General features: G+C 45.1%; 1 protein-coding gene across 3 annotated transcripts in view; it reads left to right on the forward strand.

Annotated features, from left to right (window-relative positions):
* The first annotated feature begins 2,455 nt into the window (after positions 1-2,455).
* SGF29 (SAGA complex associated factor 29) overlaps positions 2,456-16,085 on the forward strand; it is a 30,109-nt gene continuing 16,479 nt past the window's right edge. The window contains exons 1-4 of one of the 3 annotated variants that reach the window (XM_055562746.1): positions 2,456-2,616; positions 13,563-13,652; positions 15,707-15,782; positions 16,007-16,079. In XM_055562746.1, the coding sequence (XP_055418721.1) occupies positions 13,578-13,652; positions 15,707-15,782; positions 16,007-16,079 (224 nt within the window). In that variant the 5' untranslated portion in view covers positions 2,456-2,616; positions 13,563-13,577. Of the gene's footprint in view, positions 2,617-2,803; positions 2,942-13,562; positions 13,653-15,706; positions 15,783-16,006; positions 16,080-16,085 lie in introns of those variants that run through there. The other 2 variants (XM_055562749.1, XM_055562747.1) reach the window with 2 other exon arrangements.

Consider the following 16,085-nt stretch of genomic DNA (forward strand, 5'->3'; position numbering starts at 1 on the left):
TCACCCCAGGGCAAGCCTGGGTCCAAGGGATTGCTGCCCAAGCATGTCTATAGTCCTATTTCTATAATAAAAACTATTTTAATTATTGAAAAAAAGGGGAGTGAGCAATGGGGTTGTGTACCTAACTCTCCGTAGAGGTTATATCCTCAACTGGGATTCTGGAGAACTTTTACTTCCTCCATTACAGATGCTAGATCCCGTCAACATTTGACTTTTTCACAGTGTATGAGGAGACTGGTGGGCAACAGTCCATAGAGTCGCAAAGTTACCTGTTTTAGAAGGAGGGGAGAAAAGGAAAATATTAAGGGTCAGTTTAATTCATCCCTTTCCTTTACTCAATTGCATGCATACTATGCCACCTTCTGGTCAAGATATGGCTTTTTGTCTGTGTCAAGGAAAATCACCATTAAAAGTGAATACAATGGTTACAGTATCTCCCACCTGCAGGCCAAGGAGGTCAAGGTGAAGAGCAAACTTTTTGTTTTGCCCAAGTGGGTGAGGAGTGGGTGTGAACAGGGTCAAGCTGAGTGACTGTAGGTTTTTTTACATAGAAAGTGCCTGAAGCCCTCATGTAAAAAGCCAGTCCTCAAGCAGGAGAAAGCAAAGAGGAGAGACAGATGAGAGCATGGCCTTCAGCAGCGTAACTCTGTCAAGGGAGGAATTCAGTTCAGTTCAGTTCAGTCGCTCAGTCATGACCGACTCTTTGGGACCCCATGAATCGCAGCACGCCAGGCCTCCCTGTCCATCACCCACTCCTGGAGTTCACTCAGACTCACGTCCATCGAGTCAGTGATACCATCCAGCCATCTCATTCTCTGTCGTCCCCTTCTCCTCCTGCCCCCAATCCCTCCCAGCATCAGAGTCTTTTTCAATGAGTCAACTCTTCGCATGAGGTGGCCAAAGTACTGGAGTTTCAGCTTTAGCATCATTCCTTCCAAAGAAATCCCAGGGCTGATCTCCTTCAGAATGGACTGGTTGGATCTCCTTGCAGTCCAAGGGACTCTCAAGAATCTTCTCCAACACCACAGTTCAAAAGCATCAATTCTTCGGCGCTCAGCCTTCTTCACAGTCCAACTCTCACATCCATACATGACCACTGGAAAAACCATAGCCTTGACTAGATGGACCTTTGTTGGCAAAGTAATGTCTCTGCTTTTCAATATGCTGTCTAGGTTGGTCATAACTTTTCTTCCAAGGAGTAAGCGTCTTCTAATTTCATGGCTGCAGTCACCATCTGCAGTGATTTTGGAGCCCAGAAAAATAAAGTCCGACACTGTTCCCACTGTTTCCCCATCTATTTCCCATGAAGTGTTGGGACCAGATGCCATGATCTTCGTTTTCTGAATGTTGAGTTAAGCCAACTTTTTCACTCTCCTCTTTCACCTTCATCAAGAGGCTTTTTAGTTCCTCTTCATTTTCTGCCATAAGGGTGGTGTCATCTGCATATCTGAGGTTATTGATATTTCTCCCGGCAATCTTGATTCCAGCTTGTGCTTCTTCCAGCCCAGCGTTTCTCATGATGTACTCCGCATATAAGTTAAATAAGCAGGGTGACAATATACAGCCTTGACATACTCCTTTTACTATTTGGAACCAAGGATTAGTAAAAAGAAAGTACTCTGTAACTCTCTCCATGTGCCCTCAAGCGACCTTCAGTGAAGACCGCTGTGACTTTTCAAGGCTCTTTGGGAAAGCATTTCAGATTTGTTAGATGAAGAAGGATAGACAAGGAAGCCCCAGATATCTTTGCCACACTGTAGCTTTCTCAGAAGGGCTTCCCAAGTAGTTCAATGGTAAACAATCTGCCTGCCAATCCAAGTACTCTCGGGTTCAATCGCTGGGTGGGCAAGATCCCCTGGAGGAGGGCATGGCAACCCACTCCAGTATTCTTGCTTGGAGTATCCCGTGGACAGAGGAGCCTGGCAGGCTATAGTCCCTAGGGTCGCAAAGAGTCGGACAGGACTAAAGCAACTTAGCATATACATGTAAGAAATTAAAAGATACTAGGATGTAAACCATCATAGTTAAATACTTGCTCCCAGAACTGTAGTACAGTCCTGGAAAGATTCCCTAAAAGCATGATTTCTGGGTCTACAGGCATGCTTGCTTCTATTTATTTTTTAAAATTAAAAAATAAGCTTTATTTTTCTAGCAGTTTTACGTTTCCAGAAAAATTGAGGCAGAAGTCCAGAGAATTCTCATACGCCCACTGGTCTCCCTTCAATCAATCATCTTCTCGCTTAAAAAAAAAAGTATTATTGTTTTATAGAAGCTTTGGGGAATGGGAGAGAATACAGAAAACACATAAAGACCCTGGTTTTATAAAATAAGCTTCGGCCGAAAAGCCGGGAGCAGGGTGTCAAAGTGAAAACTACATTTCCCAAAGGGCAGCGCGGCACGTCACAGAGGATGACGGCGCATGCGTGGAGGGGTCCTCCGCGCTGCGACTAAGCTCATAAAAGGGAAAAAGACTGTGTGGGGCTCATCCTGCCGCGAATCTCGAACGTAAAGGGCGTTGTCATCTGCAGACTCTGAACAGCATTCGAGGGGCCGCGCGCCTGCTCCCGCCGTTGCAGTTTCCAGCGCGAAGTGCTTGTTCCACCCGAGGCTCTGTAGGTAGGTATGGGTCGCGGTCTGGGACACCCCCCTTCGGCTGCACACGCCCTCCAGGAGGATGGCGGGAGTGGAGGACTGGTGGTCCCCATGCCCCGGCCTCGCTGAGGCGGCTCTTGAGGGGCGGCGCGCATGCGCCTTGGCGGAGAAAGGCGGGGCGCCGGGAAGGAGGGCTAGTGTGGACTGTCTGTACCGTCTGAGCGTGCGCCCGCCCGCCTTGCGCGGGTGGGAAGCCGCCGCACGTGGAGCTTGGCACAGTGGCCCGGGGACGTGGGGTACCCAGGCCAGGTGCTAGAAGACAAGGGCAGAGGATGGGCCCCGAACCTTGGTAACATTTGTTATTTGCTCACGATATGCCCATCTTAACCGAACAACCTCATTCTTCATTCATATTTCTCTTGGCGCCTCGTTTCTCTGCCCTTGTTTGCTGCCAAAATTTCGGTCTGTACTCACTAGCACTTTTTCCCCTCCAAACCCACTCCAGTCGGGCCTGGACCCCCACCCTTCCACTGAAATAGCCTCTTGTCAAAGCCACCAGTCATGTCTAGTTGTCAGACCTGTAGCAGTATTTGATGCAGTTGATCTCTTTTTGCTATGGAATGTGCTGAAGTGTGACAAAACTTGGAAGAGTATAGATTTTATAGTTTGCAGGCTTGCAGTGGCAGCTCGACTACTTGTATTTCCTGAGTTACCTAGCATAACTTCACCCAACTGAACTAAAGTTTCCCCAGCTGTAAAGAAGGTGGGCTTGTAGCATTGATGTAGGCGTAAATGAGAGTCACCTGTGTAAGCTTCAGTACCAAAGCCTGGTAGGTATTGGGTAGGGGGTGGAGAAGGCAATGGCAACCCACTCCAGTACTCTTGCCTGGCAAATCCCATGGATGGAGGAGCCTGGTAGGCTGCAGTCCATGGGGTCGCTAAGAGTTGGACACGACTGAGCGACTTCACTTTGACTTTTCAGTTTCATGCATTGGAGAAGGAAATGGCAACCCACTCCAGTGTTCTTGCCTGGAGAATCCCAGGGACGGGGAACCAGGTGGGCTGCCATCTCCGGTCACACAGAGTCGGACACGACTGAAGTGACTTAGCAACAGTAGCAGCAGCAGCAGGGTGGGATAGGTGGAAATCATCAGGTCTTCTTAATTTAAAAAAGGAAGCTAATTGAGGAACTTCCCCGGTGGTCCAGTGGTTAAGAATCTGCCTTGCAATGCAGGGGACTCAGTGTCTGATCCCTGGTCAGGGAACTATGAACCAACGTGGAGTGGGGCAATTAGGCCCAAGCACCACAACTACTGAGCCCACAGCCACAACCAGAGAGCCCATGGGTCCCACGTGATGCAGCGAAGATGCTGCAGCTAAGACTCGATGCAGCTAAATGAATGAATGAATAAATATTTTCTAACAAAACAAACTAATGTAGATTCTTACTGATGTGGCTAAATTGACGGTATGGGATCTGAATGTAGTCTTGGATGCCTTGCTTCCCTTTGACTCGTGACAAAGCTTTTATTGTCCTAAGTCCTATGTGATTATTTTTAGAGTGGTTTAAGTATAGACTGTTTTCATTTGTATGAGAGGGTCAGACAGCAGTTTTAGGCTGTTTGTTTAGCAGTTACTATGTGCTTTTCCTCGCAGCCTTGGTCCCTATGAATTACCTCTTTTTAGTCAAACTTCTCAGTTGCAGGTAACAAAAAGGTAGCCCAAACTAGCCTAAGCAGAAAAGGAGTATCTGTTGACTCTAACTAAAGAGTCCCAGGTGTACCAGCTTCAGGTATGGCTGTATCCAGAAGCCTTGGTTATGTCACCAGTATTTTCTGTGTCTTTTCAGCTCTGCTTTCCTCCATGTTGATTTCTCCCTCAGGCAGACAAAAATCTCCATCAGTTCCAGGCTTCTGTGCTACTTTCTTAGCCAACAGAAAGAAGCCTTTTTTTTTTTTTGTAGATCGCTTCAGCAAGAGATTTGAAAATGATGTTGGCCAGATTTGAGTCACATATCTCTTCCAGAACCAGTTGTGCTGGACAGGAAGACTGTAATACTTCTGTGGACCCAAGTGGTGTACCCAGCCTTGGAGCCAAGATAAAGGATGGTTTCCCAAAGGGAAATTAGAGTACTATTACAAGACTTAACTGTTTACTTAGGAAAAAGGAACAGGTTTCTTCAAAAAGATTCACATGTGACTGCTCTTAGCAGTTTTATTCATAATGGCCCAAAATGGACATAGACGCTATTCAGAGAAAACAGGTTAAATAAACTGGTTTGTTCATACAATTGATGCAACTCAGCTATAGAAAGGAACAAACTCCTAATACACACAGCAACACAGATGAATCTCAAAACACATTAAGTAAAAGAAACCAGACACTAAAGTATATGGATGGCATGGTTATATTTTTGTGAAGTTCTGGAAAAGGCATAACTGGTCTGTAGTAGAACACAGCAAAACAGTGGTTCCCCTTGTGGGTAGAAGTAGAAAGTCAGTGGAAAGAAGAGGGTTCTAGGACCCAAAAGGTTTAGGGTTACTGGGCCTTGCCTCAAGATTCATAAGAATTCTGAAACCTTATGGGGATTACGTAACCGCTTCTTGGTTTGAGACTAATGCTGAGATCAACTGGGACCCTTGAACTTGGATAACAGGCAGTTTGGGCTGAACATTCAGTTTCCTCCCAGCTGGGAGCTCCTTGGCTTTTTGGTTTAGCTATGGTTCCAAGTCTGCGTTCCCACTTGTTTTGCAACAGCAAGCTTAGTGTTTTCAGAGTGGAGAGCTACAGGAACCTTTACTGAGAGGGTATTTTCTGGGGAAATTCAGGTTCACAGCTGACTGGATCTGGAGATAGCAGTGTGTGCTTGCTCAGGCACAGAGTTGTGTCTGACTCTTTGTGACCCTATGGACTGTTGCCCACCAGGCGCCTCTGGCCATGGCATTCTCCAGGCATTTGCCTGGAGCGGGTTACCATTTCTTCCTCCAGGGGATCTTCCTGACCCAGGGATCAAACCACATCTCGTGTGTCTTCTGCATTGGCAGGTGGATTCTTTACCACTGAGCCACCTGGGAAGCCCAGAGATAGCAGTAGTTTGTTGTAAAATGAGGTACTTCTCCCAGGTACTTCTCCCAGTGCTACCTAAGGGGCAGAGTTCAAGCAGGGGAGGGCCCCTTAAATGATGGCGGCCGTGATCACTCCCCCGTGCTTGGGATGTGTCAGCATTTTCTGTTGCTTGTGCCTTTGACTGCTTTGCTGAACTTAATGATACAGTTCCCTATCTTTTCCTGGCACTGCCTTATCTACATTTCAGAATTACTTCACATCAAATAGAAAGGAAGTGAGATGAGAGCATTTAAAAAGTCACAAGTCAGCGTTTTTTTGTGTGTGAGTGCGTCCTGACAGTTGGTGTAGGGGCTTCCTCTGCCTTAAGACTGGCCTCTCGTCAAATTTGGGGCCCTCCTTTCCCGCCACCGCCTTCTGGTTGCAGGATGAGGCCCTCCCTAGCTTGGTATTTGACCTACTCCTCCAGACCAGGTGGGTCAACTTTTTCACTTAAGTTTGCTGACAGTTTCAACCGCAGTTTCGTGTGTCTGTTTCTGCATCTACTCATTGCAAAAGGTTTTATGAGACAGCACTTTTTTTTTTTTCTTAAACATGCGTGGGATCTTTGTGGAGAAATACCCAAGAAACAACAGTGTTTGCTTCAAGGAGTGGGCGATTTCCTGACACTGTTTATCAGTGGGATTATTGATGAAAGGGGCTTGTTGAAGACAGTAGGGATGATGATTATTGCCTGTGGAGCTTTCTAGGCTGTGTGGAGAAGAAAAGATCTACCTACATCTACTGGCTGAAAAGCTGTTATAGATCTAGGTGAAAGTGTTAGTCACTCAGTCATGCCCACCTCTTTGCGACCCTGTGGAATGTAGCCCTCCAGGCTCCTCTGTCCCTGGAATTCTCCAGGCAAGGATACTCCAAGGATACTGGAGTATCCTTGCCATGCTCTCCTCCAGGGGATCCTCTCAACCCAGGACTGAACCCAGGTCTCCTGCATTGCAGGCAGATTCTTTATCTTCTGAGCCACTAGGAAAGCCCGTAGGTCTAGATAGGTTCCAGGAAAAGTCAAATAAGAGTTAAGTTAGGCTTCTTTAGGGTTAGTCAGACAAAACCAGTCTTGAGCTGGTTGTTGAGGAAAATGTACCCTGACAAAGAAGGCTTAAAGGGTAGGTCTTCCCTGGTGGCTCAGTGGTAAAGAATCCGCCTGCCAATACAGGAGACACAGGAAACATGGGTTCGATCTCTGATCCAGGAAGATCCCACATGCTTCAGAGCAACTAAGCCCATTTGCCAGAACTACTGAGCCTGTGCTCTAGACCCCAGGAACTGCAATTACTGAAGCCCATGTGCCCTAGATCCCGTGCTCCACAACGAGAGAGTAGCCCCTGCTCACCACAGCTAGAGAAGAGGCCGCACAGCAGGGAAGACCCAGCACAGTCAAAAACAAATACGTAAAATGAAAAAGAGGGAAAGAATGTGCCTTTCAGGCTCTTTGGAGGGCAGGGTGGGATGGGACAGGGCATCTGTGTTTGATAGTCTATAGATAAGACACATTGGACGGAATGTCAGCAGGTGATGGCACTAGATAGGCCTCAGGGCTTCCTTCCTTCCTTCACCCTCCTGTCCCTTCACACGCAAGCCTGTTCTCTTATCCTGGGACTTGTTCTCGGTGTGCTCCTGCCCCTCAGCCAACATGCTTCCATTTCCTCCACCTGTAATCCCTCTGTCTACTTGCCTCCCCCCAAGCCTCTACCCCCGTCTCTGGGTCACAGCCCTGCTAGCCAGGAATTGCTGTCTTCATTGCTACCACACCCTCCTGCCTGGCCCCTCCCCTTGACAGTGTTTCCCCCCTCCCAAGGTCATCAGTAACACCCAATTCGATTCTGGAGACAGTCCTTTTCTGTGGCATGTGGTATTATCCGTCACCCTCTCACGTAAACTTTCCTGCTTTGAGGGAGATTAAGATTTAGAGATATCATTGCACAGACAGGGCCGGGGGAGGAGGTTACGTAGGAGTGAGAGGGGACAGCAGCCCGGCTTGAGCCCTGAGGAGCGCCAGCATTTATGATTCTACTGTTTTATATATTTGGCTGTGCTGGGTCTTCGTTGCCGTGCGGACTTCTCTCTAGTTGCAGTGAGCGGAGGCTGCTCTGTAGTTGAGGTGTGCAGGCTTCTGTCTTTGCAGAGCCCAGGCTCTAGGACACGCAGGCTTCACGCGGTACGTGGCTCAGCAGTTGTGGCTCACAGAGTTAGTTGCACAGTTGTGGCTCCATGGCCTGTGGAACCTTCCCAGATCAGGGATCGAACCTATGTCTCCTGCGTTAGCAGGCAGATTCTTTACCCCTGAGCCACCAGGGAAGCCCAGCGCCAGCATTTAGAGAATGTTCAGTAGGGAGATCAGCCCAGTAGACTGAGGAGGAGCTGAGATGAGGTGTAGGCACCCCACACAGCAGGGAGGCCCTGAAGCTGGAGGTGGAGGAGGGAAGGGACACCTGTGCCTGCATGCTGACACCTCAGGTCGGATAAAGCAGGAAAGGATCCAATGCTTTGGCCTGTAGGAAGTGATTCACTTTTCTTGAGAACATTTTCGCTGGGCTGGTGAGGATGAAGCTAGCTGAAAGTGGGTTGAAAAGTGAAATAGGGGTGAAGAAGTAGAGAGGCACATGCTTGGACAACTTTAATTTTGAAGTGGAACCAGGGATGGGTGGGTCCGTGAGGTGAGCATGCGGTTAAGAAGCTCTTATTTTTAAGATGGGTCCCTGCCCCAAAGTGTGCTTGTTTGCTTGTAAAGCATAGGAAAAACATGTCAAGTGGTGCAAGAAGAGATGGGGTTCAGAGCACAGATGAAGGAGATTTTAGTCTTTGGTAAGTGAAAGGACAGTCTTCTGTCTTGAGGGGAAGGCGGAATGGAGCTCTGCTGCACGAGGTCATGGTTTTGATGGTGGGATCGTTTCCAGAGACCTCATGGTCTCTGGCTTGTCATCTGAGCAAAGTAGGAACCTTGGACATAAGTAAAGGAGACCCAAAGTCAGGTGTGAGGGCAGGAGCAAAGGTACTGAGGAGAGAAGAGGTTTGAAGTGTCCAAATTATCAGAAAAGGTAACTGCTTTTTCTAGTAGCAGAATGGGAGTGCTTGCTGTCAATGTTTGTATAAAGTAAAACCCACCTGTCCATTTGGGGTGCTTCCCCCTGTTTTAATATGCACAGGGTAGGCATGTAGAAGGCAGGTGGTTCCAACCAGGATTCTGCTTTATGTGGCAGGAGAGAGCAACATTTTTCCATGCTGATCTGGTCTTTCCCAGGATCTTCCCACGGGATTCATCCTTGGTCCACACCCTCACCTTGGTTGTGGTTCAGTGGGGGCTCTTTGCTCCTTCCTCTTTGCTAAGCCGATGACCTTTATGCTATTCATCCTCAAATTTATTCACTTTGAATCTCTTAAACTCTAGATTCCTGATTTCATATGGTTCTAATTAGTGCAACTAGACTTTTTTTTTTCTTAAGGGACATGTTATTTGTATTGAAATGCATTATATAAGGCCTGCAGTGGTAAAATCCCATGAATGGAGGAGCCTGGTGGGCTGCAGTCCATGGGGTCGCTAAGAGTCGGACACGACTGAGCGACTTCCCTTTCACTTTTCACTTTGCTGCATTGGAGAAGGAAATGGCAACCCACTCCAGTGTTCTTGCCTGGAGAATCCCAGGGACGGGGGAGCCTGGTGGGCTTCCGTCTATGGGGTCGCATAGAGTCCGACACGATTGAAGCGACTTAGCAGCAGCAGCAGTGGTAAAAATAGCACTGCACGTGTGAGGAAAAAAAGGTGTGTCGCAGCTAAGTTGGACTTCATAAAAATTGAGAACATGTGCTTTAAAGGACATGATTCAGTAATCACTTTTATAAAACCAATAAAAACGGGCAAAAGGCAGTTCTCCCAAGAAGATACAAAAATGGCATTTGAACACCTGAAAAGATGTTCAACATCACTAGCCATCAAGGAAATGCAAAGCAAAACCACTGGTTAGCATTTCATACCCACTCAGATGGCTGTAATCAAAAAGGTAGATAATATCACATGTTGATGCAGATACCAGAGATAGCAGAACCCTCCTATGTTGCTGATGGAGATAGATGGCACATCCACATTGGAAACAGTCCAGCAGTTCTCCAAAGCTTCAACATAGAGTTACCATATGACCCAGCAGTTGCACTCCTTGGTACATGCCCAGAAAATGAAAACATGTCTGCAAGTATTTATAGCAGCCAAAAAGTGAACACAACCCAAAATGTCCATCAGTTGATGAGCTGATATACAAAATGTAGTGTATGCAAACATGGAATATTATTGAACAATAAAAGAAAATAAAGTGCAGAATAGGTAAATACCTAGAGACAGAAGGTAAATTAGTGTTTGGTGAGAGCTGGCAGAGATGGAGATGGACATGTATTTAAAATGTACATTTCAATCCGTTCAGTCGCTCAGTCATGTCCAACTCTTTGTGACCTCATGGACTGCAGCACACCCGGCTTCCCTGTCTATCACCAGCTCCTGGAGCTTGCTCAAACTCATGTCCATTGAGTCGGTAATGCCATCCAACCTCTCATCCTCTGTCTTCCTCTTCTCCTGCTTTCAGTCTTTCCCAGAATCAGGATCTTTTCAAATGAGTCAGTTCTTCACATCAGGTGGCCAAAGTATTGGAGTTTCAGCTTCAACATCAGTCCTTTCAATGAATATTCAGGAGTGATTTCCTTTAGGATGGACTGGTTGGATCTCCTTGCTGTCCAAGGGACTCTCAAGAGTCTTCTCCAACACTGCAGTTCAAAAGTTTCAATTCTTCAGCGCTCAGCTTTCTTTATGGTCCAACTCTCACATCCATACATGGCTACTGGAAAAACTATGGCTTTGACTAGACAGACCTTTGCCTGTAAAGTAATGTCTTTGCTTTTTAATATGCTGCCTAGGTTTGTCATAGCTTTTCTTCCAGGAGCAAGCATCTTTTGATTTCATGGCTGCAGCCACCATCTGCAGTGATTTTGGAGCCCAAGAAATATCAGTATTAATAGCATAGCTGATTAACAATGTTGTAATAGTTTCAAATGAACAACAAAGGGACTCAGCCGTACATAAACAAGTATCCAGGGTTTTCTGTGTACAAGGCCATGTTTTCTGCAGGTGGAGATAGTTTTACTTTTTTCTTTCCAATCTTGGTCCTTTTATTTCATTCTATTGCCCTAACTAGAACCTCCAGAACAGTGTTGACTTGTTGCTGATCTTAGCGGGGAAAGTTTTAAGTCTTTCACCAGTAAGTATGATGTTATCTATGGGTTTTCATAGATGCCCTTGATCAACTTGAGGCAGTTCTCCTGTATTCCTGGTTTTTATATTACTTTTTAAATAAACAAAAGCAGAAATTTTAAGAAGATATGAAGATTTACATATAAGGAATTCAGTTTACTACTAGGAGGGATGGGGGAGATTCAGTGTGAAGCTGATCTTTGTGGATATGGAGATGTATTAATTGAACCACCTTTCCCAGAAGGTAGGGGGATCATGTAAAATTTCAACATCCTAAAAAATTTTCCTTTTTTCTTCCCATCTCCTTTTCTCTTTAAGCATGTGTCCATTTTTACCTAGTTACAAAAGCTTACTTAAAAAAATTTTTTTTATTGAGGTATAGTTGATGTTGTGTTGCCTACTGCTGTAAAACAGAGTGATTCAGTGTTTTATATATGTATATATATAGACACACACACACACACACACATTTTTCCCTTAATTTTTAAAATCATTTTAAAATTTATTTTTACTTTCTGGCTGTACCATACGACTTGTGGGATTTTGTAGTCCCCCTGACCAGGGATTGAATTAAGGCTCTCATCAGTGAGAGTGCAGAGTCCCAACCACTGGACCACTAGGGAATTCCTGAATTTTTTTTTTTTAAATATTCTTTTCCATTATGGTTTAATCATAGGATATTGAATATAGCTCTCTGTGCTATACAGTATGACCTTGTTATTCATCCATTCTATGTATAAAAACTTATATCCACTAACCTCAACTGCCCACTCCATCTCTTCTCCAGTCCTCTTCCCCTTGGCAACTACCAGTCTGTTCTTTGTGTCCATGATTCTGTTTCTGTTTCATAGATAGATTTCATTTGAATCATATTTTAAATTCCATATATTAGTGATATCATATGGTATTTGTCTTTCTTTTTCTGACTGATTTCACTTAGTATGATAGTCTTCAGTTACATCCATGTTGCTGCAAATGGTATTATTTCATTCTTTTTTATGGCTGAGTAGTATTCCATTGTGTATATGCACCACATCTTCTTTATCCATTTATCTGTTGATGGACATTTAGGTTGTATCTTGGCAAAACAGTAGCTTACTTTTAAAATCACCTATTAAAAAAAAAATAATAAAATAAAATCGCCTATTATTGTCTTTTATCCTGATTATCTACTGATACATTTTATTTTCATCAGAATACATTTATCTTACCTTAAATCAGAAACTTTTAGTAGTTAATTTCTCTTCCCTCTACAGTAAAAAAAAAAAGTAACAGTGCTTTATGACTTGGAAAGTGTCTTCGTATAAGATCTTATTTGAGTCTTCAATTACAGATTTAAAAAAAGGGCAAAGTGAAAGTCACTCAGTTGTGTCTGACTCTTTGCGACCCCATGCACTATACAGTCCATGGAATTCTCCACATCAGAACACTGGAGTGGGTAGCCTTTCTCTTCTCCAGAGGATCTTCCCAATCCAGGGATCAAACCCAGGTCTCCTGCATTGCAGGCGGATTCTTTACCAGTTAAACCACAAGGGAAGCCCAAGAATACTGGAGTGGGTAGCCTATCCCTTCTCCAGCGGATCTTCCTGACCCAGGAATCGAACCAGGGTCTCCTGCAATGCAGGTGGATTCTTTACCAACTGAGCTATCAGGGAAGCAAAGTTAAAAGAAAAAAAAAGGCGGGAGGAGGGTAAACCAGAATGCTTTACAAGAGCTGGGGCTACAGCGTGCTGCTTTTGGAAGGTACTTACTAAGTACTCCTGACTTGTTTGATCACACCGAATCCAAGCATCATTGGACTGGGGAAGAATTCCAGGACCGCTTGCCACTGTATTAGCTTCCTAAGGCTGCTGTAAACAAATGACCATAGACTAGGTGACTACAAACAAAAGAAATGTATTCTTTCACAGATCTGAAGGCTAGAATTCCAAACTCAAGCAGTTCTGTTAGTTGCAGAATCAAGGGTAGGGTCCTTCTTGGGGGCTCAGAAGGGGAATATGTTCCCTGTCTCTCTCCCAGTTTCTAGTGGTTGCCAGCAATCGTTGGCACTCCTTAGCTTGCAGCTGCCTAACTCCAGTCTCTGTCTCTGTCAGATGGCTGTCTTCCCTGTATATATGTCTGTCTCTCCACCTGGCATTCTCTCTGTGTGTCTCTTGTTTCTTCTCTTGCATGGACACAAGACATATTTGATTATGTGTGTGTGTGTGGGTACACAGTCATGTCTGACTCTTTGAGACCCCATAGACTGTAGCCCACTAGGCTTCTCTGTCCGTAGAAGGAAATTGGAGCATGTTGCCATTTCTTACTCCAGGGGATCTTCCTGACACAGGGACTGAACCCACGTCTCTTATGTCTCCTGCCTTGGCAGGCAGATTCTTTACTTCTGCGTCACCTGGGAAGCTGCATGAACCACCAGGGAAGCCCTCATGTTAGATTAAGGCCACCCTTTTCCAGTATGATCTCATCTTAACATGCATCTTAATTACATCTGCAAAGACGCTGTTTCTATATAAGGTCACATTCACAAGTACCAGAGGTTAGGACTGCAGCGTCCTAACCAGAAGAATGGTTAAACCCACAACAGCCACTAATAAGTTCTTTTTTCCTCCCCTCCCCGCAGGCGTCCCTGTATACCATGGCCCTCGTGTCTGCTGATTCCCGAATTGCAGAACTGCTCACAGAGCTCCATCAGCTGATCAAGCAAACCCAGGTAAAAAGCCACAGCCCTCCACTCGTAGAGGGGATCGTGGGCTGTGATACTGAACTGTGGAGGGGGCAGGGGTGGCTGTGTTCAAAGAGATTGGACGTGCCAGAACCCCAGTGATGTCATGAAGGTGAGAGGAGGAGCATGGAGGGTATGACCGCCGTGCCTACTGGATTTTCTGTCACGTGCAGGATTTCATGGTTCTTTTTGGTTAGTAACAGCAATATTGTGATACTGAGCTATATTCACATACGGTTCACCCATTTAAGGTGTACAGTTCAATTTGAATCCAATATTCAAAGTGTTGTGCAACCATCACCATCATCAAGTTCAGAACATTTTCAAAAAAGCCCTGTACCCAGTAGCAGTCACTTTCTGTATGCCTCCACCTCCTTGTTCCAGGTAAACAGAGACACTCTTATCAGGCAAAATATTCCAGGTATGTTTAGAGGTTATTTCCCAAAAGCTGGTCAAGGGCCAACCCTGTTTTGAAATGCCCAGCATTTGAAAACCCTAGCCTGCTGAATTAATCCTTAACTGCATACCCACCTCCCTAGCCCTTGGCCCTGATACAGCAAAATAATCATTTGAACATTTACATTTAGTATAGCATTTATAGACAAGGGCATGGCAACCCACTCCAGTATTCTTGCCTGGAGAATCCCCATGGACAGAGGAGCCTGATGGGCTACAGTCCATAGGGTCGCACAGAGTCGGATACAACTGAAGCGACTTTGCATGCATGCATACATAGCATTTATATAGCAAATACAGGTATACCTGATATGATAGTATCAGGATGAATACGCCTGACATTTGCAGGAATCTTTGTAGCGTCGAGATAGACTTAAAGAAACAACTAAATCTGTTCTATAGAACCATTACATGCACTTTCATATTTTTGTCCTAATTTGATTACCCAATTTCCTCTTTCATCTTCCACTCTCTGTACCTTACGATAGATTTATGTGAAACTGTTTAGTATCAGAATTAGCTGATGAGTCAAATCCAGTTCCTCCTCAGGCCAGTCATTTTTTATCAGCATTTCATTCTCAGAAGACTTTGACTCAATCTCCTAATACATTTGGTCATCAGTATCAGTATTAGCCTATGACTTACTTAACAAAACATAGTTAAATCTTACTGACAGTACCAGTGTGTTATAACATAATGAAGTGTGATCATAGTAAAATTGGTTTCATTATAGAACAGATCAGTAAGAATTACAGAGCAGTTTCTTTTACCTTTGCAACAGAATTGGCCCTGCCCATTTACCAGATTTATGAACAGGCTTTAGTACAGTTGGCCATGATTCAGTTATTTCTGAATTAGTGGGCTGTTTCAATTATGTGATATAACTGCATTTTGCCAGATGGCTACCCCCTCAGGTTTTTAGAAATTCTGACATAAAGGTTAAAAGGTAAAGTTACAATTTCTTTCTTAGGAATCATCCTAGCTCCCAGCATCTTCACTTGCAGCCTTGGTCCTGGGATCACTGACGTGGGGAAGAATTGTACCAGCTTCCTTCCCTACCCCCGCTTCCCCAGATGAATTGCTCATAGATACATGTGTTAATTTCTAGACTCTCAATTCTGTTCCATTGATTTATATGGCAGTGTCACACCATTCGACTACTGCAGCTTTGTAGAAAGTTCTGAAATTGAGAAATGTGCGTTCTCCCATGTTATTTTTGTTTTTCTTTTTCGAGATTGTTTTGGCTGTTCTGGGTCAGTTGAATTTCCATATGAATTTGAGGATGAGCTTTTCAGTTTCTGCAGAGAAGTCAGCTGGAATTTCGATGGGGGTTGCATTGAATCTGTGGATCACTTTGTCTTTTTTGATTAAGGAGTGTCATTAAATGTGTAACTTGCGATTGAACTTTAATGCCTTTTGTACTGCTTTTGCATTAGGTGGAGGAAAAATTCCTTTTGCTCTTAGGGATTTGGAAGTTGGATTTACAGAATGAGGGCCCTGTTTATAGGGCCTCTGGCCAGGGCTGTGGGGCACTTACCACAGCAGCATGAAGGGCCCCTCATGTCCTGTCGACCTCATCCTTGCAGGAAGAGCGTTCGAGGAGTGAACACAACTTAGTGAACATCCAGAAGACCCACGAGCGGATGCAGACCGAGAACAAGAGTGAGTAGCTGGGCTCAGGAGAGAAAGGTGAGGAGGGGGGTGGGTGCGAGCTAAGACTGGCTGTCCTCATTTTCAAAAGTGACTTTTGCGTGTATCTGCCTGATCCGAAATGAACTGCTGCCTAAGCCTGAAGGACAGTTTTCACTCAGGCCAGGTGACCCAAGATGACCCAGAAGATGGATGACAGACTCCCATGCATCTGTCTCCCTGTGTTTACTCTGCAGTCTCTCCCTATTACCGGACAAAGCTGCGTGGCCTCTATACAACTGCCAAAGCCGATGCGGAGGCTGAGTGCAAGTGAGT

The sequence above is a fragment of the Bubalus kerabau genome, chromosome 23 (assembly GCF_029407905.1).
Source record: "Bubalus kerabau isolate K-KA32 ecotype Philippines breed swamp buffalo chromosome 23, PCC_UOA_SB_1v2, whole genome shotgun sequence".
Taxonomy (NCBI): Eukaryota; Metazoa; Chordata; class Mammalia; order Artiodactyla; family Bovidae; genus Bubalus; species Bubalus kerabau.